Source organism: Bos mutus, chromosome 22 (assembly GCF_027580195.1).
Source record: "Bos mutus isolate GX-2022 chromosome 22, NWIPB_WYAK_1.1, whole genome shotgun sequence".
NCBI lineage: Eukaryota > Metazoa > Chordata > Mammalia > Artiodactyla > Bovidae > Bos > Bos mutus.
The window spans coordinates 61,793,711-61,806,107 of NC_091638.1; the positions used below are offsets into that span (position 1 = coordinate 61,793,711).

The following is a 12,397-nucleotide window of genomic DNA, read 5'->3' on the forward strand; positions in this document are numbered from 1 at the left end:
CACACTCCACATGACCAAGGCTTCCCTTGAAGGGATTGGTACACCCGCCCAGGCCCACCCGCCGCACGCCCGACTGCTGCTCCTGCCCCGGTGCCTTTGCACGGGCCATTCCTCCTCCCAGGGACATGACCTTCCCTCTCTCCTACTTGGAAAGCTCCTATGCACCCTCCCAAGCCACCTGCCTGGCCCTCGGCGCCCCCAGCGCCAGCCTGACACAGTACAGACTCTCTTCTCCATCTCATCCTGGGCTCAGGGCCTGGCCCATGCCAGACGGTGAACACAGCAGGGCCTGGAGGTCTCCCGGTGGGAAGCGTCCGGCACAGGGCTGACTGAAAGAGGCTGGGTCACAGCAACGTCTCTCAGGACCAGCGGAAAGCAGGAAGAGCCAGGTGTCCATGAAGAGGCGATACACACGAGTCTCCACACCACGGATTACCACTCGGCAACAGAGGGACAGCCGAGACCAGCAACAGCACGGAGGACGTCCACGGCAGGGCTGCGCGAGCAGCTCACAGACGAGCATGTGCTGTGCCTCCGTCCCCTCTGCAAAAGCCGCCCAGCAGGCAGATGTGCAGACGTGGACCCTACAGCAGTCATCGCCCGGGGCTGGGGTGGGAACAGGGAGCCACCGAGCACCAGGCTTCTTTCGGGGTGAACACAGTGTTCTCAAACTAAACTGTGGTGATGGTCACGCTACTCTGTAATTTTACTAAAAATTACTTAATTGTACACCCAATGCAAGTAAACTTTATGGTATGGAAATTACACCTCCATGAAGCTGTTAAAGTTCAGCCCGGGTGTTCTCATGATTGGATTTGACAGCCAGCCACCGCGACATCCTCCCCAGAGGCAAACTGCCAAGGGATAGTCATCAACACCAAGTTCAGACACCCACAGGGGTGGCAACCACAGGCTTGGGTCCCCTTCACTCGAGCACAGGAGGCCTGCGGGCAGAGCCACTGGGCCCGAGAGGCCCCGTCTGCACAGCAAACCCTAGGCACAGCCCCAAAGCGCCAAGCCCATCGCCCTCTGGAGTAAGTGACCAGCCCAGGAGCCGCTCTCTTCAGCAGGAGAGCCAGGAAGCCCTACCCTGCACCTCTCCCGCCTCCCCTGCCTCCAGGGAAGAACAGGAGGCACCAACATCAAGGCTGGGAGCCGCCCCAGTCAGGGGCTGGCGGGGTGCACGGCCCCGCCCTGGTGGGCAGGTCCCTGCAAACTTCACCCTGTGGGCCCCACCAGGCAGAAGCAAAGGGAGTGCATTTCCTCTCCTGCATTCCCAGATGCTGCTGGGAAGCTTCTGGAGTGGCTCTGTCGGGTAAAACATAAACCGTGCTGCTATCGACCACTCCCAAATGCCTGCCACTGCCAGTGAAGGCGCCCCAACCACCACACTCTGTCAGGTGGGTCCCTCGCTGGCCCAGCTCACGCAGCTTCCACTCTGGGCGAGGAGGGTACCAGCCTGTCAGCCGCTGTCCAGAAAGGACAGAGCCAAGGACCAGAGACGTGACCACACAAGAAGTCATGGCCCCTTTCAAGCTAAAAATTACTTTTGTAAAAGGCGAGGGACAAAGCTACCACGCACCGACTTCAATGGCCGGCTCAACGCCAAGCAGAGGAAACGCACAGGAAGACGGCGGATGTGAGCTGCCTGGCACAAAGCTCTCCTGCAAGTGAGCCCAGCAAAGCCCAGCAGCAAGTCGTAACATGCTGGCTTCACTTCCAGCTCCCCAAGCAGGTTTCCTGCAGGCCTCGCTTTCCTCAGCCACGGCAGGGAGAGCTGAAGATAAGGCTGCCAGCATCACTCAGCAAGACCCTACAGTGGCGGGGAGGACGCGAGCTCACAGAGCCGTCTGTCGGCCGCTGCTGTGGTCAGGACGGCGAGCACAAGAGGAGGAGGGCGCCCCATTCGCCACTCCACATGCGGCCACACTTTGTCACTCAAGATGAATGAAGGCAAAGAAAATCCTTCTTTTGAAAAGAACAAAAAACATGAAAACTCTATTCCAACCAACCTGGTTGACAGCGAATGATGTGAATTAACAAAAATATCAAGAAATAGTAAAACACACACACACACTTCCTCGATTCTTCCAGGCTGCAACCTGGCCAATGGCAGTCCCAGCACTGAGCACGTAAAGGGCGTCGGCAGGAGCCAGGCCCCTCACCTGCCTCTGGCCAGCCCTCCTCAGAGAGGCACTGGGTGGAGCAGCAGGTGGGCCAGGGTGGGAGACACCGGGGTCTGCACCACTCACATCCCCCATGGCTGTGAAGTCTGGGCCTTGGCAGCCTCCTACGTCACAGCAGATGCTCGATAAACTCGTGGGATGGACAAGGGGACACCCCGGCCCTCCCAGCTCTGGTGTCCCAGAACACTCACCCTGGAAACATGTTCTCAAGATCAGAACCTGACGACTGAGATCATTCCGCCTTCTTTTTAAGGAGCAGGGGGTTCATAGTTAAGGAGACGTGAAAGAATTCATGATTCACCAAATCTGACATGCAGTCCAGCAAGTTTAAAAAGACACACACACACAGAAAAGCAAACTCCATCCTAACCTCTCTCTTGAGAGCTCAAGTCACTTTAGAACTGCCCACTTTATAGCCAGGAAGCAGTGAGGGCTCCTTCCCTCCGCAGAGACCACAGAGGCAGCAACTCCAAGCCAATCCCTTTTAAAACTGTCTTCCTCCAACACGGGCACCGGCCAGCAAGCACGAGGAAATCAGTGCTCTGCTGACCTTGCCCAGATGACCACCTGGGTGCTCAGTCTTGACAAGAGCCTCAAGAAGAGCTGTAGTAAATTTCTGGTTGTTCACAATGATAACAATAAAGTCCATAAAGCACAGACCTTAGGCAGTTAGGAAAAACAGACTGCTGGTCAGTTTCCAGAGAGAGAGTACCTGCTTCCTACAGACACGAGCACAGAATGATCACACAGACAGAATATGATCAGCTGCCTCCTCGGCAACCCCGCTCATCAGGCTGGTCCCTCTGATACGGAGGCCTGCGAATTCAACTCAGCCAATCAGCAGTCTGCTCCTCTGAAACCAACGAGCAGGAGGCCAGGGGGCTCAGACACCATCTCTCCTGATAAAGGCAGAAGCAAGCACCCACCATTCAGAATGAACACAGCTGCCTGCCCTCCAGGCTTGGTGCCCGTGAGCTACGAAGGCCTCCTACGAACACCTCCTCTTACACCCACCAAGGCCGCGCACTGTGCTTCACGTTTTGCTGTTACCTCAGCGTACCCTTCCACAGTGCCAAGTGACAAGGACCACGGCTCCCACTTTACAGATGACTTTTTAAAAGCAGGTCTGGAGAAGAAGTGACCACCTAGAGTCACAAAGCTCTTGAGCAGCAAGGCTGGGGTTGGAGTCCTGCCTCTGCAAGGAACGAGGTGAGCTGCCTTGCCCCACAGCGCCGTGCTGTCCGGGCCCCTGCGCTTAGCTCCAGGTCCTCCCCGACACACTCAGCACCTGTCTTTGGCCTTCTGATTCCTCCCTCACGCTGTCTGGTCTCCCCCTTCACTAGACTGCAGCCGACCTGCCAGCAGGGAAGGGTCTCATTCATCTCATGCTGACTATCCTGCCAGCACCCTCTACTCCGTCTACGCCAGCAACAGCTTGATAAGACACTGACATGAAACGTACATGGGACCTTTCGCCTCCCTTCCAGGACTTCGGTGTCCAGACAAGCCTTCCACCCACCCCGGTCAACAACACGGCAAGCGCTCCCTCACTCCCACCCCAAGGCCCTAGAGTAACTACCCTGACTCCAGAGGAGCGCTGTGCATGTTAGAGCCAGGCTGGCGAAGGACCGCCCAACTGGGTGAGAAGTACCTGCCCTTCTTCATCCTCAAAAAGTAAAAAAAAAAAAAAAGAAAGAAAGAAAAGAAGAAAAAAGGACCGAAACAGGTAGAATAACTTGTGCAGGACGACGTGACGTTCCGCACGTTGATCTAACCTCCAGCAAGCCCAACACACGCCGAGGGAGGGAGAGCCCGGCCCGGGCCCGGTGCTGATGCTTCCTTCCTACCCCGCCCTGCGGCGGCCGCCCGCGGAAGCGCCGAGCGCACCCTGCCCGCCGACCTCGCCCGGCGGACGCTGGCAGAGTTGGCTTGTTTTGCTCCTTTTCCCTCCTTTTAAAAGAACTGTCCTCTGCCGGCATCAATGTTATTTCTTGCAGAAGCAAGTTCCCCGCGCCGACCGGCGAGCAGCCCCGGTCCGACCTCCCCCGCCGCCCGACAACCAGCGGCGAGGTGTGGCCGCCGGCCCCGGTCCGGCTCCCGGGACGCGGCGTTCGGCGCGAGCGCTCGACTGCAGGCCGGAAGCGGGCCCGCTCCCGGCCCGGCCCCGACCCCGCTCCAGGGAGCCCCGGCCCCGGGCCCGACCCGGGGTCGCCCCTCGCCCGCCCGGTAGGATGTCCTTCACCGGTGCCGCCCGCGGCCCGGCCCGCCCGCCCCGTCGCCGGACTCACCCCATGAGCCAGTCCATGGCTGCGCGGGGCCCGCCGCGCCCGCCGCCCGACTTGCTCGGCCCTCAGCCCGCGGCGGCGGCGGCCGGAAGTAAACACTCTCTTACTCACTCCCACACGCGCGCCGCGGGCGCCGCAGGAAGTGACGCATGGCGCGCCGCCTGCTGGGAAACGTAGTCTCGGCTGCTACTGCGTCCCCGCCCGCCGGGTCCTCAGGAGCAGGCTCAGGAATTTTCCCTTACGCCCTGGGATGTCCCCTCCCACCCCGTATGTCCCGTCACACCCCCGGCTGTCCCCTCACACACCCCGGATATCCTCACACAGGCTGTCCCCTCACACCCCGGATGTCCCCTCACACCCCCAGCTGTCCCCTCACACACCCCGGATAGCCTCACACCGGCTGTCCCCTCACACCCCGGATGTCCCCTCACACCCCCAGCTGTCCCCTCACACACCCCGGATAGCCTCACACCGGCTGTCCCCTCACACCCCGGATGTCCCCTGTCCCTCACACACCCCGGATAGCCTCCACCGGCTGTCCCACACCCCATGTCCCCTCACACCCCAGCTGTCCCCTCACACACCCCGGATAGCCTCACACCGGCTGTCCCCTCACACCCCGGATGTCCCCTCACACCCCCAGCTGTCCCCTCACACACCCCGGATAGCCTCACACCGGCTGTCCCCTCACACCCCGGATGTCCCCTCACACCCCCGGATGTCCCCTCACACCCCAGCTGTCCCCTCACACACCCGGATAGCCTCACACCGGCTGTCCCCTCACACCCCGGATGTCCCCTCACCCCCAGCTGTCCCCTCACACCCCGGATAGCCTCACACCGGCTGTCCCCACACCCCCGGATGTCCCCTCACACCCCAGCTGTCCCTCACACACCCGGATAGCCTCACACCGGCTGTCCCCTCACACCCCGGATGTCCCCTCACACCCCGGATGTCCCCTCACACCCCCAGCTGTCCCCTCACACACCCCGGATATCCTCACACCGGCTGTCTCCTCACACCGGCTGTCCCTTCACACCCCGGATGTCCCTTCACACCGGCTGTCCATTTCCACCGGCTGTCCCCTCACACCCGGAAGTCCCCGCACACCCGGATGTCCCCTCATACCCCGGATGTCCTCTCATACCCCCGGATGTCCCCTCACACCCCGGATGTCCCCTCACACACCCCCGGATGTCCCCTCATACCCCCGGATGTCCCCTCACACCCCAGATGTCCCCTCACATCCCGGATGTCCCCTCACACACCCCCGGATGTCCCCTCACACCCCGGATGTCTCCTCACACACCCCGGATGTCTCCTCACGCACCCTGGATGTCCCCTCACACACCCCCGGATGTCCCCTCACACCCCAGATGTCCCCTCACATCCTGGATGTCCCCTCACACACCCCTGGATGTCCCCTCACACCCCAGATGTCCCCTCACACCCGATGTCCCCTCACACACCCCCGGATGTCCCCTCACACCCGGATGTCCCCTCACACCCCCAGATGTCCCTGAGGCGGTCTGGGCTTCGGGTTCGATCCCTGGGTCAGGAAGATCCCACGGAGGAGGAAATGGCAACCCACTCCAGCATTCTTGCCTGGAAAATCCCATGGCCAGAGGAGCCTAGTGGGGTACATGTAGTTCATGAGGTCACAAACAGTCGGACCCGACTGAGCAGGCACACAGTGAGCTCAGCACACTCAGCGAGCTCTGGTCAGAGATGATGTTGCCTGCCCAGTGTCATGCCCTTCTCTTCTCCTTCCCTTTTTCCTGTTCCTCATTTTCCTCCTTCTACTCCTTTACCCCAGCTTCCCAGGTAGACAGAGTGGCCAATGAGATGTACGTGGAAGTTGTTAGGTGGCTTGCAGGGTATCCTGTCTATCCTTCATCCCACCCACCCCTGGCCCAGTCCCCTGGTTCCTGCCAATAATAGGAAGACAATGGCTAGAACTTCTGCAGCCGTCTTGGACCATGAGGCATGCTAATAATGGCAGAGCAGAAAGATGGAAAGGATTTGAGTTTACTGCTGAAACTTCGAAACCTCCACAGCAGTCTTGCACTTCTTACTTCTGGACTTTTTATTTTTCCCACACTGTGTGGTTTGCAGGAGTTTAGTTCCCCTCCAGGAATTGAACCCAGGCCCTTGGCAATGAAAGCACGGAATCCTAACCACTGGACCAGCAGAGAATTCCCTGGACTTCTTTTACTTGAAAAGATCTTATGTTGCTGTGCTTTCCAGTTTAGACAATTGCCTGATTGATATTCCCAGCAAAATGTGTGTGCTCTTCTAGTGTTGAGGTGCTCAGGTGTAAAAACGTGTCCCTCACATTGGAGGGGACGTCTTGGCACTTCCAGATAACTGAACTCCCCCAAAGGTGCAGTCAGCTAGGTGTGGCAAGTTCCTAAATTTTAATGGGATCTATCCCTTCGGCATGCATGTATGTTATTTTAGATCTAGAACGTCCCTCAGTCCTGGGCTCTGCAGTCTATCTAGGGGACATCTTCCATGTGATGGCACGGTGAGGCTTCCTGCGATAATCAGATTCTGCATGGGCTATGGTGGGGGGCAGCAGAGCTGGTGTGACCCTGCAGGGAGGTGGTGGAGGTGCACCCCTAATACTGGCAGATGGGGTCTTTGCAAATGAAATTAGTTGAGATAAGGTTACGAGTGTGGGCCCTAATCCAGTATGACTAGTGTCTTTATAAACAAGGGATGTTTGGACACACTCAGGCACACAGGAGAACGTGTGTCATGCGAACGTGAAGGCAGAGATCAGGACTCTCAGCACCAGGCCCTTGCTGGGCAGTGGGGGCAGAGGCAGACCCCGACGAAGGAGGATGAGTGTGAATGGCTGCTCAGCGAAGGAGGGGTTTGAGAGAGGCCCTGCGCCCAGGTGAAGAAGGGAAGACCAACCCACTCCAGCATCCCTGCCTGGAGAATCCCTCGGATGGAGGAGGCTGGCCGGCACACGGTCCATGGGGTCGCACAGAGCTGGACACCGCTGACTGGACAGCACACGACTGCACCTGAGCCATGGATGAACATGGAGCACATTGGCACCAGTGGCACCAGAGCAGGGGCACCTTCCAGGAAGAGAGAAGCAGTGGCTGGCAGAGGAGGGTGCTTGCAGGCAGCTCAGTGGAGGTGGGAAGGTGTGGGGGCCCACGGAGGAGGCCTGGACGTGGTGACCCCATCCAGATGAGAGGTGCAGGGGCTGGGAGTCACAGTCAGTGCTGCTTACTGGAGGGCACTGGAGTGAGGGACGGAAGGAGGGGTGAGGGGGCGGGCAAGGGGAAAGGAAGGGAGCCAAGGTGCCAGCTAGACTGTAGGTGGCACCTGGCAGCTTGTCCTTTCTGGGTCTGAAGGCCGAGGATGAAATCTGGCTGGAGACACAGCTGTGGCCGTTGACAGCAGATGTGACCCTGAGCCCTGGGGTGTGGCAGTGGGCCAGAGGCCCGCAACAGGGGGATGCTGTGGGCAGTCGGGGCTGCAGATGGGCCAAGGGGAGGGTCTCGGAGGAGGATGCGGGAGGGTGCCGGAAGGCTGGAGACCGCTGAAGACCCGGACTCCCAGGCCACACTTCCTCCCAACCTGGAGGGCCCTCGGGGGTCCGGCCCGCGCGGACCGGCCGCCCCGTCCAGGGCGCGGGCAGCAGGTGGCGCTGCCGGGCTGCTCGCCTGGATCGGGAAGAGTTGGGTGGGAGCTGAAGGCTGGCCAGGAGCACAAGGAGCGGCGCCCGAGTCTAGTACTCGCCCGGCAGGTGTTTGCGCACCTGGGGCCTGGGGCGGGGCCACCGTGCCCTCGGGCTTGGCGCGGAGCAGGTCCTCACCGCGCCCCGCTACGCTCCCGGCCCGTGGCCCGCGAGGGCGCGCGGAGGCGCGGGGAACAAAGGGACAGAGGCGCTTGGAGGATCAAGGGCGCCGCGGCGGGCCGGATCCGTCCCTGCGCTAGCTCAGCGCCCGCGGGCGGCGCACCCACCGCGCCTAGCCTCCGGGCCCTGGCTGTGCGGGGCGGTAGGGCGGGATCTGCGCTCCCAGAAAGGGGACCCCAGGGACTGGAGTGTGACGGCGACGTGTCCTGAGGCCGACTCCCTGGGAACCCCTATACTGGGCTGACGTCACCGCCCAGCCGGCCAGCCCTACCCTCGCCCATGGGGGCGGCCGCGCCCATTCCCCCCACTGGCGGTGCAGCCACACCCTTCCCCTGCTGGGCCCCTGGGAGGGCCAGGGCACCAGCCGCGGGCAGGGAGAGCTGAGGCCCCCCAGATGTACCCTCACCCCGTTCTAAGGCCCCAAATCCAGTCCCTCCGGCTTTTCCTGTTAGGGCGGACTCAAGGGGAAGGGCCTCATCAGCTGCTCCCCACCACCCCCTGTTCTAGATGTGCTCTAGCACCTGGCGCCCAGCTCCCCACAGCTGACCACCAGCAGGGGCCAGGGGCAGAGGCTGGGTCCTAGGTGCAGGAACCTCAGACACAGTGATGTCTCTGTGGAACCAGGGCTGAGATCAGCCGGGAGCAGGGTGTGGGGACTCAGGGAAGGAGCTCTGAGGATCTCTCTTCTCCCTCTGGGCCCACAGTGGGCGTCAGTGCTGCAGGCCTCTGGTTGCCCAATTTTGGCCTTGATGTCCACAGCCCGAGATACGTGGGATCCCCATCAGCCCAGTATCCTGGGCAGGTGGGCGGTGCCACTGAGGCTCTGGTAGAGGAAGCAGGTAAAGGTGCCGTGAGCCGAGCCTCCTTCCTGCCAGGCCTGGTTTCCCCTGATATGGGTCCCTGCGGAGTGGGGGGCCTGGTGGAGGGGTGGGGCTCCAGGGCCAGGGGCTTGACCTGGGAAGAGGCAGAGACTGGAGGCCTTGGGGTGAGGGGCTGCTCTGCTCTCAGGCCCCCTGGGAGCCACCAGCCCAGAGCCAGGTGGGAGGTGTGGACGGCCCTGGTTGCCATCCTGTCCCGCATAGCATCCCCCCACTCCAGGCACCAGGCTGGCTGGACTTCACTGCTTCCCCAAATGTTTCCAGATGTGAACTCCCACTGGACAGGTGCGGGGGGCTGGGGCGCTCCAGGAGGGGGCTTTGTTTCCTACCCTGGTGTCAGCACCCAGGGCCTCTCTCCTGCCTGCCTCCCTCTGGGACTCCGGCCCCCTCCCAGCCCCTCCTCCCTTCCCCCACTTCTATTTCAAACTCTCCTTGGCTTTTTATAGCTACGTCCACCAATTGTGTCAGGCTGAGGCTGGCTTCCGCCGGCCCGATGCCCGCAGTGCCAACACTCCTCTCCTGGGTGGATCTGCTCTGGGGGATCTGGGCAGTCTCCAGGTGTCCGTGTGGGGGGAGCCCTAGGAGCATTTGTGCTGCCAGGAGGCGGGGTGCTCCACTTAATTCAAGGGGGAGATGGGGCAAGGGACAGCTCTCCCTGTTCCCGAATTGCCCTTGGCTGCCCTGGTCTCCCAAGTGGTGTTTGCTCAGAGATGGAGAGAACCAGGTCTGCCCCGGTTCTCCCCAGCCCCTTCCCTGCCGTTCCACTGGCCTGGGGGTTAGAAGCCTGGCTCGGTTTTGAAAGGCTGGAGGGAGCTCCCCCAGGGACCTGCCTAGAGCTGGCCAAGCCTGGCCCTGGCGTCACCCCGCCCCGCAGCCTTTGTGCGTTTGGGGTGGGGGCGGAGCGGGAGTTCGTTTGTCCTCCTCCTTCGTCCCCCGCCTCCCCTCCTGGCTCTGGGAACGGCCCCTGTCGCAGCCTCTTCCCTCCCTTCTGCCCAACGCTAGCTTTGGTCCTGTCCTCAGTCCCCGAGGGCGCCACCCGCCTCATTTTGCTCCCGGCCAGTTCTCCTTTCCTAAAGCCACGCCGCATCCTCAGGGTCTGGCCCCTCCTTCAGAAGGACCCTGTGTCTGGAGACTCCCCAAGCCCAGGGCCAGAAGCAGGCCCGGAACTGCCTTTCTAGTCTAGAAACCCCGCCCCTGCCAAAAAGGGTAAAAGACGGAGCTTTCTCTGGGGTCTCGGCCTAATAAGCCCCCGCTGCCTAGCACCCATGAGAAGCCCTGCTGGAAGTCAGCTCAGCTCCCCCCGCCCCCCAACTTGTGTGCCCAGGACCCAGCCCCCTCTTTCTGAAAGAGTAGCATGCCAACTTCCCTTGTCCACTCTTCCGGCCCTCGGAGGTACTGTGGCTTCTCCCCTTCTCAGGACGGAGCACTTTTCTGCAGAAGAGATGAAGCCCCAAGCTGTCTTCCAGAGCCACAGAGGGCTGTGTCTCCCTCCCACTCCCTGACCAGAGGTGCTCGGCTCCCACATGGCCCTAGTGGGCACAGCCCCGCCTCTGCCCTCTCCCTGCGCGCGTCCCAGCCTCTCCACATGCAGCCTGGCCTTCAGAGGCCGAACAACCACCTGCAGCCTTCCTGAGAACCGGCCCTCTTGGCTCTTGCCACACTCTGAGCCTCAGAAACACCTAGACAGACCCACTCACAGAAGCAGGGTCTGAGCTGCAAGGGGCCCGAGGGGCCATTGAGGCTGACCCTGACCCTCTGGGCTGTTGGGGAAGCTGGGTCCCCTCCTGGGACCTTGGAGAGGGTTGACTGGGTCTCTACAGTGGCGTCCAACTCCAAGATGGGTAGTCTGTGGTTGTCATTGAGCTGTCACTGAGCACCTTCCTTAACCAAGGACAGGATGCCTATTGTCCAGCCGGAGGATGGATGGATGCACAGGTGGTGTGAAAGAACCCACCTGCCAATGCAGACAGACTTAAGAGACGTGGGTTCGATCCCTGGGTCCGGAGGATACCGTGGAGGAGGGCAGGGCAATTCACTCCAGCTTTCTTGCTCAGAGAATCCCCACGGACAGAGGAGCCTGGAGGGCTGCAGCCCTTAGGGTTGAACAGAGTCGGACTGAACTGAAGTGACTTAGCACGCACACAAGTGTGTGACAGATGGTTCCTACATACCCACCTTCCTTCTCTCCCTCCTTCCCTGCCTTCCTCCCATTTACCCACCCACCATCCATCCGTGTGACCCATCCTCTCCTTAATCCCCCACCTATCCATCATCTCTCCCTCCCGTCCACTCACCTACCCACTCATGTAGCTACCCACCCAACTGTTCATCCACCCCTGTGCCTGATAGCCTTTTTGATTGTAAAGGTAGTGCCAGACATTAAGCACTGATTGTCGAGGCGTCCGTTTCAAAGGTATCCATCTGAAATAAACACGTTGCAGGTTCAATCCCTGGGTCAGGAAGATCCCCTGGAGAAAGGCATGGCAACTCACTCCAGCATTCTTGCCTGGAGAAAGCCATGGACGAAGGAGCCTGGTGGGCTACAGTCCATGGGGTTGCAGAGTCAGACATGACTGAAGCGACTGAGCAGGCACGCACACCAGCTGCACAGCTGAAGAGTCAGGCCATCCTACCCCTGAGGGTCCCCATGTGGAAAGCCCTGGTGACCTAGATAACTGTCCCCTTCCCTTAATTCCCGCTCATATCTTAATTCACCAACAAAGAGTGAAACTGCAAAACCCTGGGCACCCACACTTGACCCCAACAAGAGCGCAACCGCAGGCCTGCACTCTTCCTCTCTCCTTGTGACCGCTTTGTATGACCCCAGGTGGAATGGCGACCCACTCCAGTATTCTTGCTTAGAGAACCCCACGGACAGAGGAGACTGGCAGTCTGCAGTCCAAGGGGTCGCAAGAAGTCGGACACGACTGAGCGACTAACACGGACATACTGTGTGCTTCAGGGCCTGTAATAATCCTTGTTTTTTCAAAGTTCCCTGATGGTGGTTGCTGAGATATATGGTGGGCAAATGTTTGTGGGGGTGTCTGCAGGTAGCACCAGCCCAGGTGAGGGCCACGGGCATCCCAGCCACAGTATCTCGGTCAGCAGTCTGAGGCCAACCGCAACAACCCCAAAGCACCCATCTGTCCCCCATCCCAAACCCGTCAA

At 60.5% G+C, this 12,397-nt stretch overlaps 2 protein-coding genes across 2 annotated transcripts in view; one reads left to right on the forward strand and one right to left on the reverse strand.

The window, feature by feature from the left end:
* The window catches only part of MOB2 (MOB kinase activator 2), a 52,931-nt gene extending 48,330 nt beyond the window's left edge, over window positions 1-4,601 (reverse strand). The window contains exon 1 of the mRNA XM_070358876.1: window positions 4,475-4,601. Coding sequence (XP_070214977.1) covers window positions 4,475-4,491 — 17 coding nt within the window. The 5' untranslated portion in view covers window positions 4,492-4,601. The remainder of the gene's footprint in view (window positions 1-4,474) is intronic.
* Window positions 4,602-4,620: 19 nt separating this feature from the next.
* Window positions 4,621-5,303, forward strand: LOC138984625 (uncharacterized). The gene is made up of 2 exons (XM_070358979.1): window positions 4,621-4,679; window positions 4,796-5,303. Exons 1-2 carry the CDS (start codon window positions 4,621-4,623, stop codon window positions 5,301-5,303), a joined length of 567 nt encoding a protein of 188 aa, XP_070215080.1.
* Window positions 5,304-12,397: the final 7,094 nt, after the last annotated feature.